Raw genomic sequence first — 24904 nt, 5'->3', positions numbered from 1 at the left:
ATTTCATGTTTTTCTGTAAAGAAAGCAGGTTTGTATTACACTTCCTTTACATGTGCACAAGCACACACACCCCCCCTCCCCTCAAGTGAAGTTGTCACAGTATGTATTGAGTATTGCAGACTTTATTGCAGATTTAATTATCAACTTCTTGTTCTTACATACAGGCTACAGCAATGGAATTGCCCTGAGTCTCAGTCTTTTGGTGAGTCTAACCTGAGCCATCTTTCGTCCATAGAAGAGGTTCTCCATCACCAGTAGGTCCAGTTTCTTCTCTGTGTTATTCTGGGAGTTCTTGTAGCCGATCCTGTAGACACCCAGGATCTTAGCCAGAGCAGTCGGACGCTATGGACAGCAAATATGAGAATTAGTACCTGGACTGCAAAGACAAAATAAATTATATACTGTACAGTACACACAAAAAGAAAACAAGCCATGCAAAAGACATGTAAAACATTTTCTTCTGTGGTACCTTCTGCTGCACAGCTCCAGTGATGTAAGTGAAGTAATGAGGCGCAAAGTCCAGGAAGGACTGGACCTCCAGTCTAGGCATCTGCTTCAAGATGAACCGGTCATCTAACAGGACACAGGAACAGGAGAGGCCTCTCGTTATTCTGACTGTAAGGCCAGTTAAACACGTTTTTCCCCCCACATTCCTATTCCACTGAATGATAGCTTTGGAGCTTTTCTTTTAAGCACACTTCAAAGAAGCTGCAAACCATGTATATTGTGATTATCACTGGTTATGAGCACAGGGGTTGCTATATAGCAGACAATAGAAAACACCTTCTGTGGCGTAGAAGACGGCCCCGGATTTGCCCCCGCGGGCCTGCCAGTTGACACAGTGGGACAGCGAGCGGACAAAGTCGTCCTCCGAGCTCTCCATGATCTCCTCGCGCATCTTGTGGAACTCCTCTGCGTAGTAGATCCTGCAGTAGAACCTGGCGTTGGCGTCCGAGAACTCTGCACATGTGTGGGGAGGAAGGTTGAGGTCAACAATTAGCAATGATGCCTTGACATCCAAGTGGATGACGTCAGTGTATTTTACTTGTTGGAGAGACTTGAAAGGACACTGCGGCAACAGGACAGTGAGACGAACTACATGTAGTGAGAAACACTTACGGAGCTCAATGTGTGGATTCCCAATCTGCTTCTTCTGTTTGTCTAACGAGTCAGAGTCTTCTGTGCAAAACCAGAAAGAGAGCGCTACATTAAACGCTAAATTCATTACAATTCTTTTTTTTAAATTGCTTTATATGGTAAGAATATTGTGAGCTTGTAGATTGGCTATTTAAGCTATTTGTAGTACAATGTAATACATAGGTTACATATGTTAAAATAAATGAAAATAATATGTTTAATTGATCATTGAATAAGGTCGACATCTTTTATGTGACCATTGACCCAGACAGAGGACACCTACTAAGAGGATCATCCATGCTGCTTCGGGACGAGGCTGAGTCGTTGGGTTTGGCAGGGCTGTTCTTCACCCGGCTCTCTCCAACGCTACGAACAAAAAAGACAGCCTGCGTTAGAATAACATGTAGTCACTGTTTACAGGGTTTCCATCGTGTTCAGTATTGTCGCTGTCGGCCAGAAACCTTGTATGTCCAAAAGAGTTACTTTTCAGAAATTGAAAATAATAATAATAACCTGAGTTGCAACGGATCTACTGTAATTAGTCTTTTTGATTTCATTGGTTCAATCTTTATAAAACCCATAGACACAAAAACAGCAAAAATAGAGACATTGCGACATGTTGTGAGGTTGTAGCTATTTTTTCATTTTTTTAATGAAAGAACATATAAAGTTGGAATATGGAGATACATTCTGCCCGACAGCAACCATATGTATCATATTAACTCTCAAATGCCTGGAACGCGCCCGAGTCGCGTTAGATTTTGACCACTTTAACCATTATTTTATGCTTTAACTATTGAAAAATAGCAGATATACAAGCTCACAGCGCGGCACCGAGTGCCGCGCTGCGAGCTTGTAGATCTGCTATTTTTGAAAAATCGTGAAAATGCGTGCAAGTCTTTGAATATCTTTGACCCGATCTTTGACCCGACTTCTAAATCCTTCCTCTAAATCAGTGGTTCTCAAAAGTTTTCATGTCAAGGACCCCCCAAAATTACAGGTATTTGGCCGCGGACCCCCATCTCAAAACATGTTGTTCCAGGGACCCCCCAGATGCAAATATTTGAGTTACAAATGTTCGCTTTTAAAAAGATATATTCAAAACATGCAAAAAAAAAAATCAAGATTTTTTCAAAAATAGCAGATCTACAAGCTCGCAGCGCGGCACTCGGTGCCGCGCTGTGAGCTTGTATATCTGCTATTTTTCACTGGTTAAAGCAGTCAATAATTCTAGGCCTAAATGGGTTAAATATGTTAATTCCCCTCCGGTAAAGACAGTGAAGATCCAACATTTCATCTGTTCAAGGGACTTTACGTGATTGGCTGAGGCATCTCATCTGCTCCGGTCTTCAAGGTCTTGGCCAGGTCCTCCAGGGCTGTCTTGTACTCCTTGCAGCTGGAGGGTTGTGAAAGATACAACGATATAATGCTGTATTACTAAATATGGTTGGTACATGTGACTATTACGGAGTTCTTCAAAAATGGGTTGGGACTTGGGAGATGTGGACAAAATCAAAAACCACCATGTTTTTTTTTTTTTTTTACCAAATACCTCAATTTTGATATTCTTTTCATAAGATCACATTAAGAAAAGAATATGCTTTTTTCCTTCTTTCATTGTTCAAGGATTTCCAAAAATGTTGCTATTATTGAATTCTTTGAAATGCTTTGTGATAAAAACTAGGAAAATACTGTAGTTTGAAACACTTTGAAAACGTCAAGAGAGAGAAGAGGAGGGAGGTTACCTGAGAGCGAAGGCGATGATGGAGCTGGGTTCTTTCTCACACACGGCGATGGGTACCCGCTCGTGCTCATACATGAGATAGTGCTTGTCTGGGTCACTGGCAAAACATATCACAGAACAAGTCAGGAACTGTTGGCTGTGTGTGTGTAGCCACACATAAATGCTCTTACACTAATAAGACACACATTGCTGTCTGATAGTGTGAGAAAGACAAAAATGCAGTTTTGCCTTTATCTTTCTGTCAATATTATTACCGTATTATCTTTTAATACCATTTTATGCCTTTGGTAAAAGCACTTTTGATATTGTGTATGAAATATCCTATACAACTCAACTTTCATTGCCTTGATTCAAAGAGCTGTCTTTATAGTAGAAATCAGTTTGTTTTAAGATGAAATGTTAAGGAAAAGTCCAGAATGAGTGTACTTACTGTACAAAGGCAAGGGGATGAGGTTGTATCAGAATGAGTGTACTTACAAAGGCAAGGGGATGAGGTATGAGAATGAGTGTACTTACAAAGGCAAGGGGATGAGGTATGAGAATGAGTGTACTTACAAAGGCAAGGGGATGAGGTATGAGAATGAGTGTACTTACAAAGGCAAGGGGATGAGGTTGTATCAGAATGAGTGTACTTACTGTACAAAGGCAAGGGGATGAGGTACCAGAATGAGTGTACTTACAAAGGCAAGGGGATGGGGTTGTAGCTGTTTCCAGGCAGGAGGTTGGCCAGGATAGCCTTCATGGTAGACTTCTCCTTCACCTGGCTGTCATTGGAGCCCAGCAGGTGTCCATCAAACACATCTGGGAACAACAGGAAAAGCAGAGGTACAGTAGGAGAGTAGGCCTGCAGCTGTCAGACTTTTTTCTTAGCGATTATTCTATCGATTACTTCTTCGATTAATCAAATAAATCGAAAAGCGATTAGAAGAAATATACATCAACGATACATCATGCAAAAAAAGGGGAACTAGAGGCTTGCATTGTAAGCTTGAATATGTTCTGAAACCTTTCGCCTATAATGACACACCGAAAATAGGGATCAATTATTTCATCATTAATTTATTAAATTATCATTTATAGATTTTCTTTTTTAATAATCGTAAAGAGAAGACTGTCGCACACCCAGTAGCTCCTCTCAAGCAGGTGCGTCGGTCACAAAGTAGTTGAATGAATGAATCTTCAATGAAGAAAATACACCCGCACACTGCCACTTACAGGTTCCAAGTATAAATTTATTAAAAGCAACGTTTCGGTCGGTAGACCTTCCTCAAGCTTTTTTAATAATCGAATTAAATCAATTAGTTTGATTAACTGTTGCGCCCATAGATATCCAAGTGTATGTGTGTATACCTTCTGGGATGCTGAGTGTGTCCTGCTCAGGGAAGGAGGGGCCAGAAGTGAGCGGTTCGGCCCCCGGGTCCGCCGGTGACGGCAGGATGGAGGAGGAGCCAGAGAGGAGGGTGCTGAGGTGACGGTCCTCTGTCAATCAAACGTAGACACACCCACAGGAATCACAACACAAACCCATCAGAGAGCAGATGGTGGTGGATACCAACTCCAGCTGACCAACTCACCTTTCTCGCCGTTCTGCACCACAGGAGAGGGATTGCGAGGGGAGGAATCCAGGTTGCTCGTCTGTCAAAGAGTGAAAATAATATTATGTAATATTGATTTCATAGGAAAATGTCTTTGAATGAAAGAATGACAAATAATGCACTTGACTTGTCAAACTAAAGAAAGATGGGGTTCCTCCACAATTAACCACTATATACTTAGTTGACCAGGTGCCTCCGGGGTCTATATTTGGTCCTCTCCTTTTTTTCCCCCTCTACACCAAATCTCTTCAATGGAAATAGTAGCTCTACAAGTTATCGAGTTGTGAGATTGTAGATCTACTATTTTCAGTGAATGCTCGCCTACTATAACAGGCCCAGAATAGGGATGCTAGAGTTCATGTGGTTTAATTAATGCTATGACCACAAACAGAAGAATGATTCATTCCACAAACCTTGCTGTCGTCAGCTGTGGTCTGTCTGTGTCTGCCTGGGCTGGGAGGGACAGACAGACGCTTCCTGCCCTTCTCCTGCTGGAACAGGTCCTGAAGCCTGGAGATGTGAAGGACAGACACAATACGGCTCAGAACTGTTAGAACCGGGGGCTCACCTGCTAGGAGCACATTGCCACACTAATAAGGCTATAGTTATTCATGCAGCTGGCCTGAAGCTCTTTGCTTCATGTTACTCCTCCTCCTCTCCAAGGTTATAATAGTTTTGTTTTTTTTCATTAGTTTTTATTTTTATTAGTTTTGAGGTTTTGTTTTCAATTACAGTTTAGTTTTAATTAGTTTTTAAAGTGGGGTTGCTAGTTTCGTTTCGTTTTTATTTTTTGAAAATGCTTAGTTTTAGTTTAGTTTTTATTAGTTTTAGTATTAGTTTTAGTCTTTTACGTAATTTGGGGTATTTGTCAGGGGTGAGATTAAAAAAGCTCTGGAAAAAGTATTGTAAAAAAAAATCAACAAAACAGCATATTGTGGAGAGTGGCAGGAATGTTGAGACAACTTTGACCTCACCATGGTGTTTTTTTTATTTATTTCCACAAGCAGAAGCACTGGAGTACAGCAGCTGCATAGCTTCAACAGGTTGATAAAATACTGAACTCTCTAAGCCAGTGGTTCTCAAAGTGGGCTCTGAGGACGCCCCGGGGGTCCTTGAGGGATTTGCAGTTGGTCCCCAGCAAAAAGGGCGATAATTTATTTTCACTATCAAATATGCCTAAGTAACACAATGACAGAATATGCCTATATGACTATTTTGGTCATGGGTTTCTTAAACTTAACATCTTATCAGATGGGGGACACAGGGAGAACATTTTATCAAATGGGGGTCCAAGGTTCTGAATTTCGGTGTATCTGAGGGGCGTGGTAAACTGGCACAGAGGGAGATAAGGAGAAGAGCCTGGTGACGCTGTTTTTTTGTTTGTTTTTTTCAGGCCAAGTACAAGACATAGGCCTACTTCAATTTGAGTACCAATAAGCTAGGAGAAGAACACTAATGCCAAATCAATCACAATAGTACAATATCCAAAATCACAGATAATATCCAGTCTAATATGATATGGATATAATATTGATGCCAGCTGATCATTATGATTATGGCAAAACCTTTATTTAAAAATGATGGGTACATATTGAGATCATTTATTTCAAATATTATTAATATTATTGAATATATATTTTAACAAGCAAAATCTTATCTTGCAAAACGAATGTCTTAAAAGCTAAAATAATTATTTTCATTGTTTTCAAGGTGAGAAATTTACCTTATGTCACAATAATCTGACTCTAGTCTGTTCCTTTCAAATATTTAAGGGCAAAAATTACCTCATGACTGCTGCTGTTGTTTTGCTTGTAAAACCTCTGTCAGGGACTTAGTCACTTAAATGTTACATAGGCCTATAGCCTACATTTCTGTTGCTTAGTGTACTTTGTGAAACTATCAGAGGAGACTATTAACGACCTATAACGGGCTTCACCTGTGGACATTCATTAATCCAGCGTGTGGACTGGATACACCACAACGTGAACAGACTTTTTCTTTTCAGCAACAGAGACACTGGAGCTGATTTTCCTTTTAAACTGGCTAAAATAAAGGGACTAATGGCTTTTTCTGTAGCTTGCAAAAGCTTTTGCAATGCTGTTGCATTCTGTTAAATGAAAGTTAAGTAGCTTAAACTCCTTCTGCATGGACCGTCTGGACAGGAGGCAGGAAAGCATGATGCAACGCTTTTTTTTTTCTTCTTTTTTGAGACGACATTGACACAGGATTATGGAATATATCCTTACATTGCAAAGGTAATCAGCACCATTTGTCAGACTGGCTGCTAAGTAGCCTACAAGTCGCAGTCCTGCTCTGGTGGTCCCAGAGCATCATGCATGCTGAGTGTACAGTATTGAGAATTTATGTCTTTGACCGGCACATCTCTAATGAAAATAGATTGGACATCCATCCAAATTAAATTGACAAAGACGAAAACTAAGGACATTTTCTCTATCATTTTAGTTAGTTTTAGTTAGTTTTGCAAACACACAATACCGTTTCAGTTTAGTTATCGTTTTTTTAAAAAGCTTAGTTTTTATTTTGATTTCAGTTAACGACAATGTTTTTCCATTCTAGTTTTCGTTTTTTCGTTCGTTTTCGTTTACGATAATAACCCTGCTCCTCTCTCCCTATTCATTGTGGTACTCACCTGGTATTGATTCGATTCCAGACCCTACTGCTATTGTATTTTTTATTTCCTTTACCGTACACAGGAAATAACTTTGAGTTTAAATACTGTAAGTGTTTTCTAAAGATCCTTTAAAAAAATAGCCAGTATCTAGCAATTAAATGCTCAGTTAAGTAACCAGAATAGAATGGACTGTGTGCTACTCCCAATTCATACTTCATTACATGACAGTGTGACACGTTGTCTTGTGTCGCTTGCTGAATCATATATTTTCAGCAAGCGATGCATTTCATACAAAATATATAGAAATTCGTTGTATGTCAAATTGTGAAAAGAGACTATAAGCCATCAATGTGACCTCATGGCGCTGTCATGACGCACTCTGCTGGCGCACAAGTAGACCATACTGCACCATGTGCACCTCGACAGAGTGCAGTCTCTAGTTGATATTCTTTTCATCAGACACGCCCCCCCCACCCCACCCACACACACTCCGATATAAGCCTATTCAACGTCAATCTCCTTTTTTGGTCTATGAAGAGCGTTGGTCACTAGTCGTGATTTACTCGTGATTGGTCAGGATAGAGATTTGAAATGAACACCTTCAATACGTAAAGCAAGGCTGGTTAATAACTAAATACTGGTAAATATGACTGTGTCATTCTAGTTTATTTTTTAATGAAACAAATAAATAAATGAATACGGTTATTAACCTGCTATTCCAGGACTGCAGCATCTCACACAGTCCTTGTTTCTTCATCACTACTGACTCCAGAACAACCTGCAGCTGCTGGGGGGAGTCCAGGCCACAGGCCTGCAGGCGGCCCTGCAGCTTCTCTATCCAGCTCCGCAGCTCCGCTTCCTCCATCTACATGGGAACATGCAACGTTCTGTTATCACAACTAGGGCTGCAGCTATCAATTTTCTTCAGTAGAGATTCTTCTATAGATTACTTTGTCATTAATTAATCAAATTAATGATTAATCAAATAATCGAGAAGCGTTTTTTTTTCTATTCTGAAAAATATTGATCTAATATAGGCCTATACATTATACTGTATATATGTATATAAGATAAAATAGTGAAAATAGACTACACGCTTAATTAGCTAGTTTAACTATTTTTGAAAATGTATACCCAAAATAGGGATCGATTATTGTATTAAGGACAACTTTGTTTTTTTACAACAAGGGTTTATATTTTAGATTGTAATTAGAGAAAATAAAGGATGAGTGTTAAAATGTTTTCATTTACTCCTTTTTATCGTTTTAGAGATTTTAATGATTTTGATTTCAGTGGCTGGGGGCATGTGTACAAGTGGCTAAATATGTCTTTTTACACACAATAAGCCCATTCCCAAGATGCACCTCAATCTTTCATGGGCAGATGTGACTTATGGGTAGCCTAGTAAACTAGACTCCTCCTGCCTTCAGGAGTAGCCTGGTTTACAAGGCTAACTTATGGGGGCTAGTAGTGTTACTGTAACTTGTAATTTGTAAAGAAATCGCTGGCTTATTGTTTCTAAAAATACATATTTAGCCATATTTAATATCGATTAGTTCAATAACGATTGCACCCCTAACAACAACTGCTACAACCAGTACTTTTACAGAGAATACAGATCTGTGCTGAGAGGAGAACCGTACGTCTTTCTGAGCAAACAGGTCCTCCATTTTCTCCTCTCGTGTCTTGCTGAAGGTGTCCGTCTTCAGTGAGGTGAGACGGTCGTCTATGGCCAGGTACACCTGGGTTACCCTGTCGGTCAATTAACCATGGGGTAAAATCAATATTCTAGTTCCCAGGATATTTGGGAAAGCAATAACAAAGTATTCAGAAATGGCACGTAGTAACGTTACATTACACTAATAAATGCACGTCACGTACAATTCCCTGCATTTTGTCATGTGCGTCGGGAGCAATTTCTTTTATTTTTTATTTTTATTTTTTTAAATAAGAGTACTGTATATAAAAAAAACTTTAATATAATTATGAGTTCTAAATCTATATCTAATCTGTGTGAATTTACACAATGGCCGGAGTATGAAGGAACACTATGGCTCTTACTTCAGAGAGAAGTCCTTCAAGTCCTGCTGCATGTTGGCTTTAGCTGGTCCCAGGTTCCTGATGAAGATCTTGGGAGGAGGAAGACAGATCTCCAACAGCCTCACAGAGATGTAGCTGAGGAAATCGAGTGAGGAAAATGATATTAAAAAAAAGAAAAGAATCAATATCGCCTTTATCCAAAGCACATTACAGTGTGTGTTATATTTCGATCGCACTTTCATCACACTTACAGTGTAGGCAAACACCCTGTAGGCAAACACCCTTACAGGGAGCAGTTAGGGGTTCAGTGTCTTGCCCAATGACACTTGAACATGTGTGTGATTGCCCCTAGTTAGCATGGCCCCTGGGTAAGACGTACTATTCTGACTCCTGAACAGTGAATGTGACAGTTTTGGTACAGATCGGTGCAACGATTCGCCTCGTAAGTCTGGATGTTAAGTTTTTGACAGTGGTTCATGGTCGTTCTGCCCCCCCACCCTCTAGGCAGTTTTAACATAGGATACCGTATATGGATAAAGTGTGTGGATGGAAAGATGAACAGACAGTTGGCTGACAAAGTGGATGAAATGAGACCCAACCTGAAGGAAGCCACCATCTGGTTGTAAGAGAAGTACTGGTGGTAATCTTTGTGAATGGAATGTCCGCAGGGTTCGGCGTTGGCTCTCCGGGTGTACTGATGACCGTAGAAGCGCAACTCCAGATACTTGGCAAACGACATGGACCACGAGTCATTGGACAGGGGAACCACTGGTGTCACCTACAAAGACAGACAGAGGCCCAGATGAACAAGGCGGTTTGGGGGGGGGGGGGGGGGGGACATCTTTTCTCATTAAAGGAGTAGTTCACCCCGAAAAAGATTTTTTTTTTCCTATTGATTACTCACGCCATGGAGACAGTTCCCTTCCGGAATCAATGGAGGTGCATTTACTATAATAAAATGTTTGTCTTAGGAATGCGTCAATATTATCATGGCGTGAATAATCAATAGAAAAAAAGTCATTTTGGGGGTGAACTACTCCTTTAAATAAAGCGTAATCTATTTTAACTAAATTTGTGTGACTCTGTTGTACGATAAAGTATTAAGTGGTTAATCATACTTATCAACTTTATAAAAAATTGTAATCGATAAAATAATTGCCAATACAATATTGTTCTTAGTATTTACTTGTTTGCATATGCGGCACCAGGAATAGTTGAGGATAGTGTGTTGGTAGCCAGGCACAGGAGAGTCCAGCTCCTTCAAAACGATCTGCACGCAACCACTGCCGTGAACGAACCGTCGGACGTGATGCACCATGGGGGTTTCACAGAACGGACTGGGGCACTGGTAAGATGGCCTAGAAACAAACACACAAACAAGCTCAAGTACAGGCTGTTGTTTTTAGTGACTGTACAACACAGCTCATTTAGCTATTTAAAGTGATTATATTTCAGGGGTTGTGTTTATTTCACCTAAAACAGTATCGCTCCAAAAAGACACCAAGTGAGAGGTCATTCTTCCCATAGAACTCCATTGTGACAATCCTGTTAAAAAAAAGGACAATAATTGAAAATGTACTTTCAGCCAATAAGATGATGACTACAGGGATATACAGTAAGATGACTACAGGGTAGGGCATTCACCAAATATTCGAATATTCGAATATCAAAGTCACTATTCGATGTTGTTCACCGAAGTCGAATATTCGCCTTTTTTTTAGTTTTTTTTGTTTTCTCTTTAAAAAAAATATAGTTTATAAAGCTTGGCTAGATAGGAAGTCATAAGAATGAGTTGCCAATGCCCCTGGTGGATGAATTTGTTAATGCTCTATACCAGGGGTTCTCAAACCTTTTTAGGCCGTGACCCCCAAAATAAACATATTTGAACTGGGGACCCCCACCCTGACAAGCACTGGGAATTGTAGGTATTACATTTAATGTGACTCGGTTCCGCAGAAAAATATTGTGAAAATAGCAGATCTAAATGCTCACAACGCCTCGCAACGCGAGGCGTTGTGAGCATGTAGATCGGCTATTTTCACAAAGTTCGCCTCTTGCTTACTTAATATTTAACAGTTTGACCAGTCCTGTCGAATATTACACTATTCGAATGGTTTGAGGTCAAATAATTCGAATACTAAAAATCACTATTCGTGAATGCCCTACTACAGGGATATATTATGCCACATGTTGTGAGTGTACAAAACTGTACCATGGGCTGACACAGGGGTTGGGGGCGTTGTTGGACTGTGCCGAAGAGCTGCTGAAGAGCACACAGAGCCTCTGGTGGTTGACGGGGTTCAGACAGTCCAGCTGAGGGGACAACAAAACCAACAAACAACGTCAAAAGACGACGCGAAGAATCAAACGTGACAATCTATGAGAGCACACGCCATGCCACTCACAGTGTCCCTCACAGATCTCAGATCAGGGATGAGGTGGTGGGCTCCGCCTGTCATCAACACTGAGAGCAGTGCTGGCTGAATGAGACGATGGGTACAGGTCAGATGACTTTAAGACTTTATGAAGTGAAATTATTCTCATCTACTTCTATCCACCTGACATGCAAAGCAGCCTCCGTTTTGCATGCACAGCCAAAAAGACACGACATGCAAATGATTAACCACGTGAACCCCAGTGTCCCTATTCTGGCAAGAACATTTGGCAAAAATAGCTGATCTATGAGCTCACAACATGTTGCATTGCAGCGCATTGTGAGCTTGTAGATTGGCTATTTTCAGCAAAGATATGTAAAGGAAAAAAGGAGCTGGCTAGCCTAGACCCCTGGGATCAACTCAGTATATACTGTAGGGTTTAAGTGGTTAACTCATAGTTTGCTCATTTCTATGCAGCCCCCCCCCCAAGCTCTGATTTGGTAGGTACGTCACAATAAATCTCAAACCCGGTCCCACCTTGGAGGCCCAGCTCATGTCATTCTGTCCAGCTGGCTTCTCCTCCTCACTGTCAGCTTTCACCGGAGCCTTGACAGGCACCTCCCTGTCCCGCTCCCTGTTTTGGGGCAGGGTGGCGGGCCCCCCGTTGCTGGCCGAGGTGAAGGGGTCGGTGGCCTCCCTCTGCCGGATGCGGCCTCCCTTGGCCCGGTAGTCGGCCAGCATCTTGGCCAGGTCCTGGCTGCCGGTCAGCTGGTCCACCATGCGAGTGCTGGTGAGGCGGTGGCTGGGCAGCATGGCGGCGGGCCGCGCCGGGGGACCTCCGTTGGCCAGGCCAGCGGCCAGACTGGAGGGGGGCGGGTCTTTGAGGAGCAGCCGTTTCCTGCGCCCGTCCAGCTCCTTGAAGTCCTTGTTGAGGAGAGGGGACAGGTACACCTGCAGGAGAGAGGAGACGCACAATGTGAGGAGAGGGGACAGGTACACCTGCAGGAGAGAGGACACGCACAATGGCATGATAACAAGTCCTTGTTGAGGAGAGGGGACAGGTACACCTGCAGGAGAGAGGACACGCACAATGGCATGATAACAAGTCCTTGTTGAGGAGAGGGGACAGGTACACCTGCAGGAGAGAGGAGACGCACAATGGCATGATAACAAGTCCTTGTTGAGGAGAGGGGACAGGTACACCTGCAGGAGAGAGGAGACGCACAGTGGCATGATAACACTACACAGTACAACCAGCTCCTTGAAGTCCTTGTTGAGGAGAGGGGACAGGTACACCTGCAGGAGAGAGGAGACGCACAATGGCATGATAACACTACACAGTACAACCAGCTCCTTGAAGTCCTTGTTGAGGAGAGGGGACAGGTACACCTGCAGGAGAGAGGAGACGCACAATGGCATGATAACACTACACAGTACAACCAGCTCCTTGAAGTCCTTGTTGAGGAGAGGGGACAGGTACACCTGCAGGAGAGAGGAGACGCACAATGGCATGATAACACTACACAGTACAACCAGCTCCTTGAAGTCCTTGTTGAGGAGAGGGGACAGGTACACCTGCAGGAGAGAGGAGACGCACAATGGCATGATAACACTACACAGTACAACCAGCTCCTTGAAGTCCTTGTTGAGGAGAGGGGACAGGTACACCTGCAGGAGAGAGGAGACGCACAATGGCATGAGAACACTACACAGTACAACCAGTAATGTTGAGGAGAGGGGACAGGTACACCTGCAGGAGAGAGGAGACGCACAATGGCATGATAACACTACACAGTACAACCAGCTCCTTGAAGTCCTTGTTGAGGAGAGGGGACAGGTACACCTGCAGGAGAGAGGAGACGCACAATGGCATGAGAACACTACACAGTACAACCAGTAATGTTGAGGAGAGGGGACAGGTACACCTGCAGGAGAGAGGAGACGCACAATGGCATGATAACACTACACAGTACAACCAGTAATGTTGAGGAGAGGGGACAGGTACACCTGCAGGAGAGAGGAGACGCACAATGGCATGAGAACACTACACAGTACAATTAGGACCTGTTCAATATGATGATTTCTCTACCAAATCTAATCAACGCCAGAACTCAAGATATATTAAAAACAAATTACACATGTGTGAAGTGAGCAGTGCTCACTCCACACTTCACACTAGAAATGTAGCACACCAGTACAATATGATGATGACATAGTATTTGATGATGTCACATAATATACAACAATCAATCCTCCAGTTCTAGGCAACACAGAAAGGGGGGGGGGGGGGGGACTTCTTTCTTATTTCCACACAACAACTCCAAGGTATATTAACTCATTTACCGCCTCACACGATAGTCCAGAGAAAATCCCTATGTTCCTCTCCGCCGGGCCCGATAATCCAGAGACTTTAATATGCTTTAATCGCTATAAAACATTTAAAAGTATAATCGCTGTTTATCGCGAATCGGTCTCTAATCACCCTCGGAAAAGTGTGATTTCCGTATCCTGTTTGATCGGTTTCCGTATCCGGCCATGGCGCAGCTAACGTTAGCTTTCATGTACAGTAAACAGTAGCAGAGGGAGCACAGCGACGGAAGGATTCTTTCAATGGGATTTTCTTATTTGAAAGCTGTGCTCAGGTGTACACACGCCTGGTACATGATCCGTGCACAGATTGTGCGCGATGTGCACGCACGCGCCCACGTTAAAAGGTAAGGACAACGTGGCGGTTAACCCCTTCAGTCGATGTTTTAAAAGACAGTAAATTAGTTAATTACATATCTTAATGTTGAAAATTAGTGGTATTCCCCTTTAAGTATTAACAAAAGCTTGTGACTAAATAATAACTACATTGAATCCACCCCCCCCCCCCCCTTTTCTTTTACTGAAAATGTATGGTTTTAGATCAGTGGTTTCCAACCAGTGGTCCTTGAGGGGGTTCCAGGTGGCTAAATGATGTTAGAGTTGCTAACCAAATAGACCCTTATATATCCTTTACTATTGAGAGCGTAAAATGAAACCAAATGGACCCGTAAATGGACCCTTACGGTTTCATGTGGTTTCATTTTACGCTCTCAAGAGTTAAATTATTGTTAAACATCTCCATTACCTTTACAAGAAGTCTACACAATTAGAGTGTAGAAGAATTATAGAAGAATGTAGAAGAATTGTTATTTTAATTGACTGTTATCTCTCCTAATGGTACCAACATCAATACATATAGCATGGAATTGTGGACAAAATCGTTTCCAGCGATAACAAAATATTCTACATTTTGGGTCTGAAATCATCAAACGGTCGTCCGTGGCTCAAATGCCGAACAAATAAAGGACCTTGATGTGAAAAAGGTTGAAAACCACTGTTTTAGATATACAAGGTTTCCACCTGTCAGCATTGATATAATAATAATAATAATAAATGGAACAGGTGAGTACCTGCTCTGGGAAGTAGTCCCTGCTGGGGCAGCGGAGGCCAGGGGTGGTGAGGAGGAACGGGTCTCTGAAGGTGATGAACGGAGAGATGCACAAGATGATGTCCTTCAGCTCCTGTTTGAAGACAGCTGAGATGGTCTTCAGCCGGTCATCGGACGAGGCCACCTGCTCTGCCACAAAGAGCCCTGTGTCGTCCTGCAGGGGGTCCCGGAACAACCTGGGAGGGGGCGTCTCAGAGCCCTCTGCCTCCTCCGAATTTAGCGACTCCCCTTTCCTTAGGCTCCCCTCTTCCCCTGTATCCCCCTCCGATGCTCTTATAAGGGACTCCTCATCCATAATGAAAGGAGGAGAGACAAGCAGAGGAGGGCTAGAGACTGGGGTGGAGGTGGTGTTCTCCGTGTCCCCGGCATCGTCTCCTTGGACAGGAGAAGACAAAGACGACTTGGACTTAAGTTTCACATGTGGGCTCTCTTTATCGTCATCCTTGGATGAAGACTCCGAGGCAGGCCTTTCCCCGTCCCGCTGCCCTACCATCGTCTCCCCGTCTTGGGTGGAACCCTCCGACCCAACCCCAGAAACTAGGGTTTTCTCCAGGCTCTCCCCGTCTCGCTCTCCCCCTTTCTTCTCTTCGTCCCCCTCCTCCTCGGCTGTGAGGCCCTCCAGCAGGCAAGGGAAGGAGGTGCTCCGAGTCAGACTGGGTGGCATGGCAAACTCGTCCATGAGGAAAGAGATCTCCAGCTGCGAGTGGTAGGCCACACATACCATCAGCATGATGATGTCTTTCACCCTGGCCAGCTCGTACTCTGCTGCACCTCGGAGCTTGATTGTACAGCCCAGCTGGGGGGGACAGCCTTCGAAGAACATCAAGGTCTTTACTTCATCTGAAAGGAGTAAACAATGCAGGATGAGCGATTCTGAATGTTAACTGGATTGGTTAACAGATAGACCCTAGTGTAGCATGACATGACAACATGATGCCATGTACAGTTAATATGTTGCGATGGCAACATGACATGTACGCAATATAACATTATAGAAAGATAAATGGATCACAGGGTGGTAGGTGACTAGTGCTTCAAACAAATAACCGCAAAACATGTGTTTTGTGTGTACTACTATTATACTAACTGCGCTCAGTTTGCCATCACTCTTTCATCTAAAATTGCCTTAAAGGAGTAGTTCACCCCCAAAATGATTTTTTTTTCTATTGATTAGTCATGCCATGGAGAGTAGAGTTCAATAATGTTTTTTGGTTTTTGTCGCATTCCTAAGACAAAAATGTGATAACAATAAATTTACCCCCATTCATTCCGGATGGTGACCCGTTTCGAAACGGGTCACCATCCGGAATGAATGGGGGTAAATTTACTCTAATAAAATTTTTGTCTTAGGAATGTGACAAAAACCAAAAAATATTATTGAACTCTACTCTCCATGACATGACTAATCAATAGAAAAAAAGTCATTTTGGGGGTGAACTACTCCTTTAAATAAAACAAATTAAATGGACCATGAGCAAGAATTATGCACATTGACTGTGGAAATACTGTAGTTGAGAGCAGAGGTGCTACTCACTGTTGGCAAGCGTGAAGGGCTGCATGTAGAACTTGTGACAGGTGCCCAGGCGAGGCTTGGTGAGGAGCTGGTCCATGGACATCACCAGGTCTCCCTGGGTCATACGACTCACCCTTTCCAGGACTTGCTGCATATGCAGACAACACAGAGGGACAGAAGTACAGAGAACATAGACAGCTGAATTAATCAACAATGATATCATATATTATCTAATAACCAGTAAGACTCTCCGGTCGCATGTAAAAATCGGCCTGATGGTGGCGCTAAATGGGACAGATCCATGTTGATGACATGACGCTAGACATACTGTGTACCGCTTTGCGTGATTTTACCTAATAATCAACTAAAAAGAGTAGGGCTTCAACTACTGATTATTTTCTTAGCAATTATTTTCTTGATTATATTTTCTATTGATGAAAAAGAATGCAGTAAAAAAGCTGTTTGTATATAGCCAGGGTCACACTGGCTAAGCTTCGTGGCACGCTTATGAAATTAACTAAATTGCACCGCTCACTTCACTCTGGGTGTGATTTTTATAATAATTGGCAAAATCGTTCTGTCTGATTAACCACTTTTCTGAGAACATCCTAATTTGTTGTACAAAGGTGTTGTGAAAATAGCTGATCTACAAGCTTATGCCTGATGCAATGCGCTGTGAGCTTGTAGGTTTGCTATTTTTGCTATTGACAACAGGACAAAACCAAACTTTCTTTCTCAAAATCTGTTATTTTATTCAAATCAATATATTTTTTTGTTCCATTAACACAGAGTGAAGGCTGTGACGAAGACCTATTTTTAAACTTTGAGTGCCTGGATAAAGCCATAGGCCAGGCATTGGTAGATCTCTCATGTTTTATCTTCAGAGCTGAAGGCTATACTTACAGATTTGACATTGATGACCAGCGTGATGCCATGCTGCTCCAGCAGCATGTCCTGAGCGATACGAGACACCGTTTTCTCCACTAGCACCAGGTTGGGACGCACGTCTGCAATACGCTGAACGTAATTCTTCAGAAACTCACGCTCCTGAGGAAGTGAAATCAGACACATATTTTTCATCCATGTATAAGTTCACAGAAATGGGCAGAGGGTTCATTGATATCTGTAATTATATTATTGAAGTTCCCTTCTAAATACATAAATACTGCATATCGTCGCTGTCTGGTGGAAACCTGTATGTCCAAAACTATTGTTCAATATTTACCAGTAAGACTCCCTAATCAGAGCGACCGTCAGGTCAGCAACCTCATGGTGGCGCTAGAAGAGGGGCATATAAGAAATGAGGGGTGGAGGTTGTGGTTTGCCAGCCAAGGAGTGTGTGTGTGCAAAGTTTGGCATGGATAGGGGCAACAGTGCCGGAGATATGGAGTCTGCAAAAAGCAACCTCATGGTGCCGCTAGAAGAGGGTCATGTGAGAAATCGGGGGCGGAGGTTGTGATTTGCCATCCAAAATTGTGTTAAGCAAAAATCGGCCTGATGCTGGTGCTAGAAGATGGGCATGTGAGAAATAAGGTTGACGTGACGGATAGACTGACAGACTGACAGACAGACTGACTGACTGACAGACAGACAGCCGGTGGTATGAAACCAACAGACAAACTTTCACATTAACTTTTCTTCTTCTAAAAAAGGCAGTTCTATAAGGCCACAACGCGTCACATTGTGGCGTGTTTTGAGCTTGTAGATCAGCTATTTTGGCTTCTTTAGTGTGACACTGTAGTGACATGCTTATTGTGTCAGAACATACAACAAGAAGATGGCAGATTGACTGACCTGCAGCACAATGGGGTCAAGGCAGGTGAACTTTGTCTCCTCTCTGTACAGGTACTCTATGGAACACTTGAGCAGCAGAATCTTGGGGTTCTTGATGTACGAGTTCATCTGCTCACAGAGAGGAACCCAGCAAAGGTCAGACAAAGCAAACAAGTACTCGTTTAACAAACCATAAACCATTTATAAGCATATATTATTTTATATTCATTCCTTTCTTTTGATACCTTGATCTTATGGGTGTTATTTTTTGCTTGCTTATATTGATATATTCAATACTTTTACGGTGGGAGATATTAGATAAATCTAAGCCTATGCCATTACATAGTCACCCATTGTTTCTGAAATTGCTGACCTGACAATCTCACTGCTTTCTGAAAGACTATTGTATAAAAAGCAACTTTGACTTGGATGAAGGAGGAGATGCATAGAAATTGAACGGTGCCAGGTTGAAGTAAATGGTAAAGCATACAGTGTTTCCCATCACGAGGTGCCTGGCTTGGTCGACAGGGGACATTTTATTCTGCATTTAATTTGAGAGTACTCGAGCACATCAAGTGAGGTGCTTGTGGCAAGAACAAAGTAAAGCCACCAACCCTAGGCAGGAGCATTACAATACGGTAACTGTAGGGGTAGACCTATTGGATTTATGTTCCAAACTCAATGAAATCTTTCGTTTAAATGATTAAATGAGAGGAATTGAATTATTTAAATTAAATTGTTTAAAGGGACTACACCATGGCATGAATTTACATTTTTCCAATTTTTATGTATTTTCTTGGTGTCCCACCAGCAACTTATATCCTCACAAAGTCCTATTTCTGACCATTGTGTCTTTCTCAGTTTATGGGCAGATCTATGTTAGCATGTCTCAGAACGGTCCTGATTGTGAAAGGTCAGATTTGTGATGTCACAAGGCCTGAGAAGGAGGCAGGAGGAGCTGGGAGAGGGTTGGGGAGGGGTGGGCAGGCCTGAGAAGGAGGCAGGAGGAGCTGGGAGAGGGTTGGGGAGGGGTGGGCAGGCCTGCTGAGCAGGAGGTGGGGAGGAGTGTGGGGCCAAAACTGGCTCAATAGCGCAGTCCTCCCACTCAGGACAAGGTGGTACTGCAGCTGAAAATGCTCTGAAAGCCAGGCAGAAATGACAGGGGCTCTGTATTCAGGAGTGGTAATTTAGCCTCAAACCTTTTCAAAAACGTTTTTGGGACACAAACAGTGTTATATAAATTATTTTTAAATGCATGGTGTAGGACCTTTAAATAATTATCTGGAACTATGTTCCTTTTTAGAGTTGCCCTTTTCATAGGGTTACTGTATTTTGGATTTGTAATCTCCTTAATGAGTATCCCTCATGATTTCCCTTTTCTGACTGCCCATTTTTGTTTGCATGTCTTTAACTCAACCTCTGCCAAAAAAATACCCCTTTGTACCCCTTCCCTGCCATGCCCGAGGAACCCGAAGATTTAATAAGCTTTACTTAAAAACATTTTTTTTTATCGAGGCGGAACTAAAATAGGCCGGAACTAATGCTCCGTGATCGGTTTCTACACGGACACATTATTGAGCGGACCAGTTAACATTGAGACCATAAACCGGAAGCGGCTGTCCGTCCTCTATCCTCTATTCGTTGGCTTTCTGTGTAAACACGGCAACTTACAGACGGAGAACTTATGGATCAATTGAAAAAAAAAAAAAAAAGGATTTGAGAAGCTGATGGAATACGCGAACACACGATGCATAGCAGTGTTCGATCACGCACGATGGGAACTGGATTAGCGGCCGCTTTAACAGGTAGGAGAAGCCAGCAGTAAAGACAGAAAAAACTTTGGGCTCCTCGGCCGTTAACTACGAATGAGTTAACATTTAGGTGAGATTGGGTCAGCTATTACTTTGTCGCAGATCATTGCATACCGTTTGAGGATGTTTGAGTGTATTATATACACTTTGTGTATTTATCTGTGCTGTGTAACATTGACCCTGGCCCTCAACACAGGAGCCCCTTTCTCTATTCCCTGTACATGCAAACATGTCTGCCTGCTTTAAGAAGAGTAGATTTACATAACAAATGCGGCATCCTACAAGCTCACAACGAGTTGTGTTGTGAGCTTGTAGATCAGCTATTTTCATAATTCATCGTACAACAAAATATACAAGGATTAAGTGTTTAAGACATTTCTGTTTCAGGGAAAATAGGTGCTTGGCCTGCTGTACCTTCTTGTGGGCAATGTTCTTAGTGCAAACAAAACCATTCACCACGGACGAGTCAAACTTCTTCCCTCCAGGAATCTGCGGGCAAAAGAAAGTGGAGATTTAAGCTGTTATTTACAATATCACATAAAACCAATAGTCTTGTTACTGTATATTCAAACACCCCCCCCCCCCCCCCATACCAAATCTCTTGCCATGCGAGATCTGAATCCAGTCTCACCAGTAATAACACAAATGGCATTTATTTTACCTTCTTGATGTGGACCAGCTGTCGGATGTCCATGTCATCATCACAGCTGCGGACGTCGGGACGTACGGTCTGCACCACCTGTCGGACCACAGGGACGATGATGTCTCTCCATGACAGGGACAAAGACTCGCTGTAAAGCAGCTGCTGCAGTAGCGCCATCATGTGGCTGTGGTTGGCCGAACTGCAGGTGGGGGGGGACAGAGAGAATGGGAGGATGCTTTAAAGCATCAATAGCATTCATACATATAGAGAAAGTTCTTAAGACTTTCCAGTCCTTCAAGGAATGAAGCAAACATCTAGTGTTACATTCTGGAGTCTTGTGATAGCCGGAGATTTGATATTTGTCAGTGACTGACTGAAATGTGAAATATTTCAAACAATCAAGTATAAAATAAGGTTTTCGATCATTCAATTAATCAAAACAACAGTAGTCGATAAGAAGATAATCAATGGTTGCTAAACATGGGACTCTACTAACAGCAGTCGCTCCATGGCCTTCTTCTCTCCGTTCTCCTCTCGGAGCTGGTCCAGAGAACTGTGATGCCAACCCAGCGGCGTGAACAGCATCTCTTTGGCCTTCTCCTCCACGCGACGGTTAAACAGAGATTCTGTGGAGAGAGCCGGTGTTATCCTGGTCAACGTAAAGTCTTCTTACATTCAATATAATTTTGATGAAGTCAAAAGAGGAAGTGGGGAATTCCAAACCCTTGATGAATGCGTCACTGATGGAAATGCTCTGTCCTCCGTCCTCAGACACCAGAAACTCAGCTGACAGGAGACAAAGATGCAGAGATGAATGATCGAATATAAACATAGTTTCACTTCAACAAGTATCAAAAAGCTAATTTGTCATGCAGATGAGAGTTTCCTCTCACTGTGAGAATGATGTGTGCGTCTACTTACCTCTCTGCTCGGGCGGCAGAGGTACATGGGGATACTTGGACTGCTTCTTGATGTGGAAGTTAACGTTATCTTGTTCCATGTTCAGGTTGATGGAGGCTGCTGAGTCGCTGTCCACAGCAGACTGGAAACTGCTGACCGATGTCCTCTTGCTGGGGCTGGTTGAATCTGGGCAAAGGAAACCCCAGAGAGAAAGAAGAGAGAGAGCGCACAAAGGACACAAGAGAGAGAGAGAGAGAGAGAGAGAGAGAGAGAAAGGGGAAGAGAGAAGGGGGAGAGAGCGAGAGACATAGCAGAAATCATCAGGTGGCTGCTGGGATTTTATCCTGCACAACCAAATTAAAGACAGCTAGTCTAAGACTAGGTTAGGTGAACCCCTAATCAGGTTACATGTTACTGTGTTCATAAACTCCAGTCCTAAGGACCAAGTCTACTGCTAGTATTCTACTAACACAGTTAAAGATGTTCACACCCTGCCACCTGTGATACATACTAGAGGTGTAATCGTTGTCATCTGCAAGTTGCTCCGGGTCGCTATCATCAAACTTGATGTCTTTGAACCAGGAGGGTTCTGAGTGTCCCTCCACGGAGTTGACACTGTCGCTGTCTGGAGACGGCGTCTCTGAGAACTCTGTGCTCTGAGGACCAGGAAAAGAAATCAGAGGCAATGTGGTTTGCACGCTGCCTAAAAAAGTATTGATTTGTGTTTTTCACCATTCCCAATGTTTTCAATACACTACCTGGAGTGGGCGGTAGAGAGCGTATTCATCCCTGAACAGCTGGTCATTGTGAGTGACACAGTCCAGCCAGCGTCCATCTACCAATGCCTGGCCTATGGCTATAGCCTGGGCTCTGCATCAAAGAGGGGAACAGGACAGGAAAACAGAGGGCAAAGGATGAACAAGACATGATTTAGTTTAATTCGTCTCGAGAAGTGGAGCATTTTCATTCAGCACATTCACATGGCGGCCATTTTGCTCTTAAATCAGACTCGGGAGTGGCCAGTTCCATCTCTTTGCGCATACTAAACCTAAACCTAAATGTTCATGGAACCTGCTTCCAGGAGATGTAGTACCTTGTGGAGATGGTGCCACTCCTCAGCAGCCAGTTGACCAGCTCCTTCCCCACAATGCAGTTTGGGTAGGTCCTCAGCCAGTAGCGGTGGTCCTGGAACTCCATCCCTGTGTTGTTGTGGCAGATCTTCTTCCACAGTTCCTTCAGCTGGGATGAGTCCTGGTGGTCATACATCAATAATTAACCCATTTAGGCCTAAGTCCGATTTGAAAATGACCCACTGTTTTTCTGGAAGACGCGTATTACTCAACCTCTGTAGCAGCTAGAAACAAAATTCCAAAACTATTTGATAGCTTACACCTTTGGCTTTCATAGAAAAGAAAATCTGAAAATGTTTTCTAAAATTACTGTACATACAGTATATTCCCTTCTTTTCCCCCCTCTACACTAAAAGACAATCTACCGGATCAATTGTGAGCTTGTAGATCTGCTATTTCTGCCAAATGTTTGCCTATTTTTGCTCAATGGTCTCCTATGACGACATGCCCAGAATTGGGACGCCAGGGTTAAACTGGTAAAATGTCAGCTATGTTACATCTCCGACAAATGAGGGCACTTAAATGCATGGTAATATAATGCATAATCATATCCCAAATAAGGGACTTTAACTCCATTAGATTTCTGCTACATCTTTCAATTTATACGTGCAAGCATCTATTTCAGATTTCCTAAAATAAACTAGAACAGAGATTGATCACCAGCAGGATCTTTCTCTCCTCCTCGCTGTGGTCCTGCTTGGTGCCCGTCTTGGTGCTCGACATGGCACGACTGGTCTGTGGGCTAACCGAACTGTCATAGGACGGCACCCTGGAGGAGCTAGAACGGTCTAGGGATAGATTGGTCACACTGGCAGATCTGAAGGGGGAAATCACACAGGAGATAGTTGTTGTTTTTTTAACTGTCCAGAATATGTCCAGGATGCCACGCCCGAGTTTCCCGAGTTTTGGGCTGTTTTTGCAAAAATAAAATGTTCTTCTTTTTTCCAAAGAATATTTTTGGACCTCCTTCTATCTACCAGGCATGATCGCAATCGCGAAATTGCATGTTTGACCCCCATACCAACCCCATCTTTCAAACATGGCAGCCATTACATTTGATGAAAACATAATGGCTGCTATCACATGAATGCCTGAACGGATTTCCAAACGGATGTTTTTGTTTGAAAGCTGTGAACAGTGTGCACAAGCGTGGTGCATGATCTAGGCATGGGCGTGCATGATCCGTGCACTATGAATTACATGGAAGTCTATGGAGACTTGTGGCATCCTGGAACTTCAAAGAGATTTTTAAAAAGCAGCGAATGAGTTAACTGCTGACCGCTAAACCCAGCGAATGCTGAATCAAGCTGGAATCTACTACTAAGAGAAGCAACTGACCTCTTCCTAGCAGGTGATTTGCCTACGTCTTCTTGTAATGTTGACAATCTTGAGCTGAGGCCACTGTTCTGTGACTCCTGATGAATCAAGCTAGCGCGCACACGCACAAGCACACGCACGCGCACGCACACACACACACACACACACACACACACACACACACACACACACACACACACACACACACACACACACACACACACACACACACTTAACCTTTAGCAACTGTGATCATTTCACTCCCCTCGTTACCAGCTGTATTTAAAGGTACAGTGTGTAATGTCAATAAGATGTACAGTATACTGAATACAAATGTATGTAAAGATAAAATACATCAGACTCCATTTACAGGAAGCTAAAGCCGAAAACAGATGTGAAGAAAACAAAAGAACAGGTAGCGAGACTCACTTCTTTCTCATCCCAATAGGAGTTTTTCTATGCCAGGAGAGAGGAAAAAGATTTTCTTTGAGACAGGTTAAAAGAGAAACAAGTAGAAGGTGCACATTGATTGAGTCAGAGAGTAACATTGCTGTCAGTGAAAGGGACACCAATGCTATCTTACATTCACAAACACCAGCACAAAATACAAGCAGGAAGCAGCACTGTTAAATGAGACCTCACAGAAATGTTGATTAACATTCTTTTACAGTTGATCTCCCTTCTGTGCATGTACAGTATGGTAAATGTGATTAAAACATAACCCCATCAATGGCTGGAAAACAACTGAAGAAAACTACATGAGAGAGAGGCTTCAATGAGTGCTCTTGAAAAACAATGTTGTAGTAGGCACATATCAAG

The 24904-nt window shown here is 42.9% G+C and overlaps 1 protein-coding gene across 2 annotated transcripts in view; it reads right to left on the bottom strand.

The window, feature by feature from the left end:
• Nucleotides 1–24904, bottom strand: part of pikfyve (phosphoinositide kinase, FYVE finger containing) — a 41795-nt gene that overhangs the window by 2148 nt on the left and 14743 nt on the right. Inside the window, exons 7-40 of one of the 2 annotated variants that reach the window (XM_080753323.1) lie at nt 24515–24541; nt 24107–24196; nt 23429–23585; nt 22732–22889; nt 22397–22508; nt 22150–22294; nt 21660–21824; nt 21462–21524; nt 21235–21364; nt 20757–20937; nt 20510–20584; nt 18306–18413; nt 17415–17558; nt 16533–16659; nt 14961–15838; nt 12061–12474; nt 11361–11461; nt 10622–10693; nt 10335–10506; nt 9748–9926; nt 9170–9283; nt 8752–8860; nt 7819–7973; nt 4890–4986; nt 4456–4516; nt 4232–4360; nt 3562–3682; nt 2883–2978; nt 2453–2533; nt 1421–1503; nt 1120–1179; nt 784–960; nt 470–573; nt 214–342 (exon numbers count right to left, since the gene is read on the bottom strand). In XM_080753323.1, coding sequence (XP_080609449.1) covers nt 214–342; nt 470–573; nt 784–960; nt 1120–1179; nt 1421–1503; nt 2453–2533; nt 2883–2978; nt 3562–3682; nt 4232–4360; nt 4456–4516; nt 4890–4986; nt 7819–7973; nt 8752–8860; nt 9170–9283; nt 9748–9926; nt 10335–10506; nt 10622–10693; nt 11361–11461; nt 12061–12474; nt 14961–15838; nt 16533–16659; nt 17415–17558; nt 18306–18413; nt 20510–20584; nt 20757–20937; nt 21235–21364; nt 21462–21524; nt 21660–21824; nt 22150–22294; nt 22397–22508; nt 22732–22889; nt 23429–23585; nt 24107–24196; nt 24515–24541 — 5014 coding nt within the window. The remainder of the gene's footprint in view (nt 1–213; nt 343–469; nt 574–783; nt 961–1119; nt 1180–1420; nt 1504–2452; nt 2534–2882; nt 2979–3561; nt 3683–4231; nt 4361–4455; nt 4517–4889; nt 4987–7818; nt 7974–8751; nt 8861–9169; nt 9284–9747; nt 9927–10334; nt 10507–10621; nt 10694–11360; nt 11462–12060; nt 12475–14960; nt 15839–16532; nt 16660–17414; nt 17559–18305; nt 18414–20509; nt 20585–20756; nt 20938–21234; nt 21365–21461; nt 21525–21659; nt 21825–22149; nt 22295–22396; nt 22509–22731; nt 22890–23428; nt 23586–24106; nt 24197–24514; nt 24542–24904) is intronic. The other variant, XM_080753324.1, reaches the window with a different exon arrangement.

This window comes from Nannobrachium achirus (assembly GCF_963921795.1).
Source record: "Nannobrachium achirus genome assembly, chromosome: 22".
NCBI lineage: Eukaryota > Metazoa > Chordata > Actinopteri > Myctophiformes > Myctophidae > Nannobrachium > Nannobrachium achirus.
This window is presented reverse-complemented; position numbering and strand designations above follow the sequence as displayed.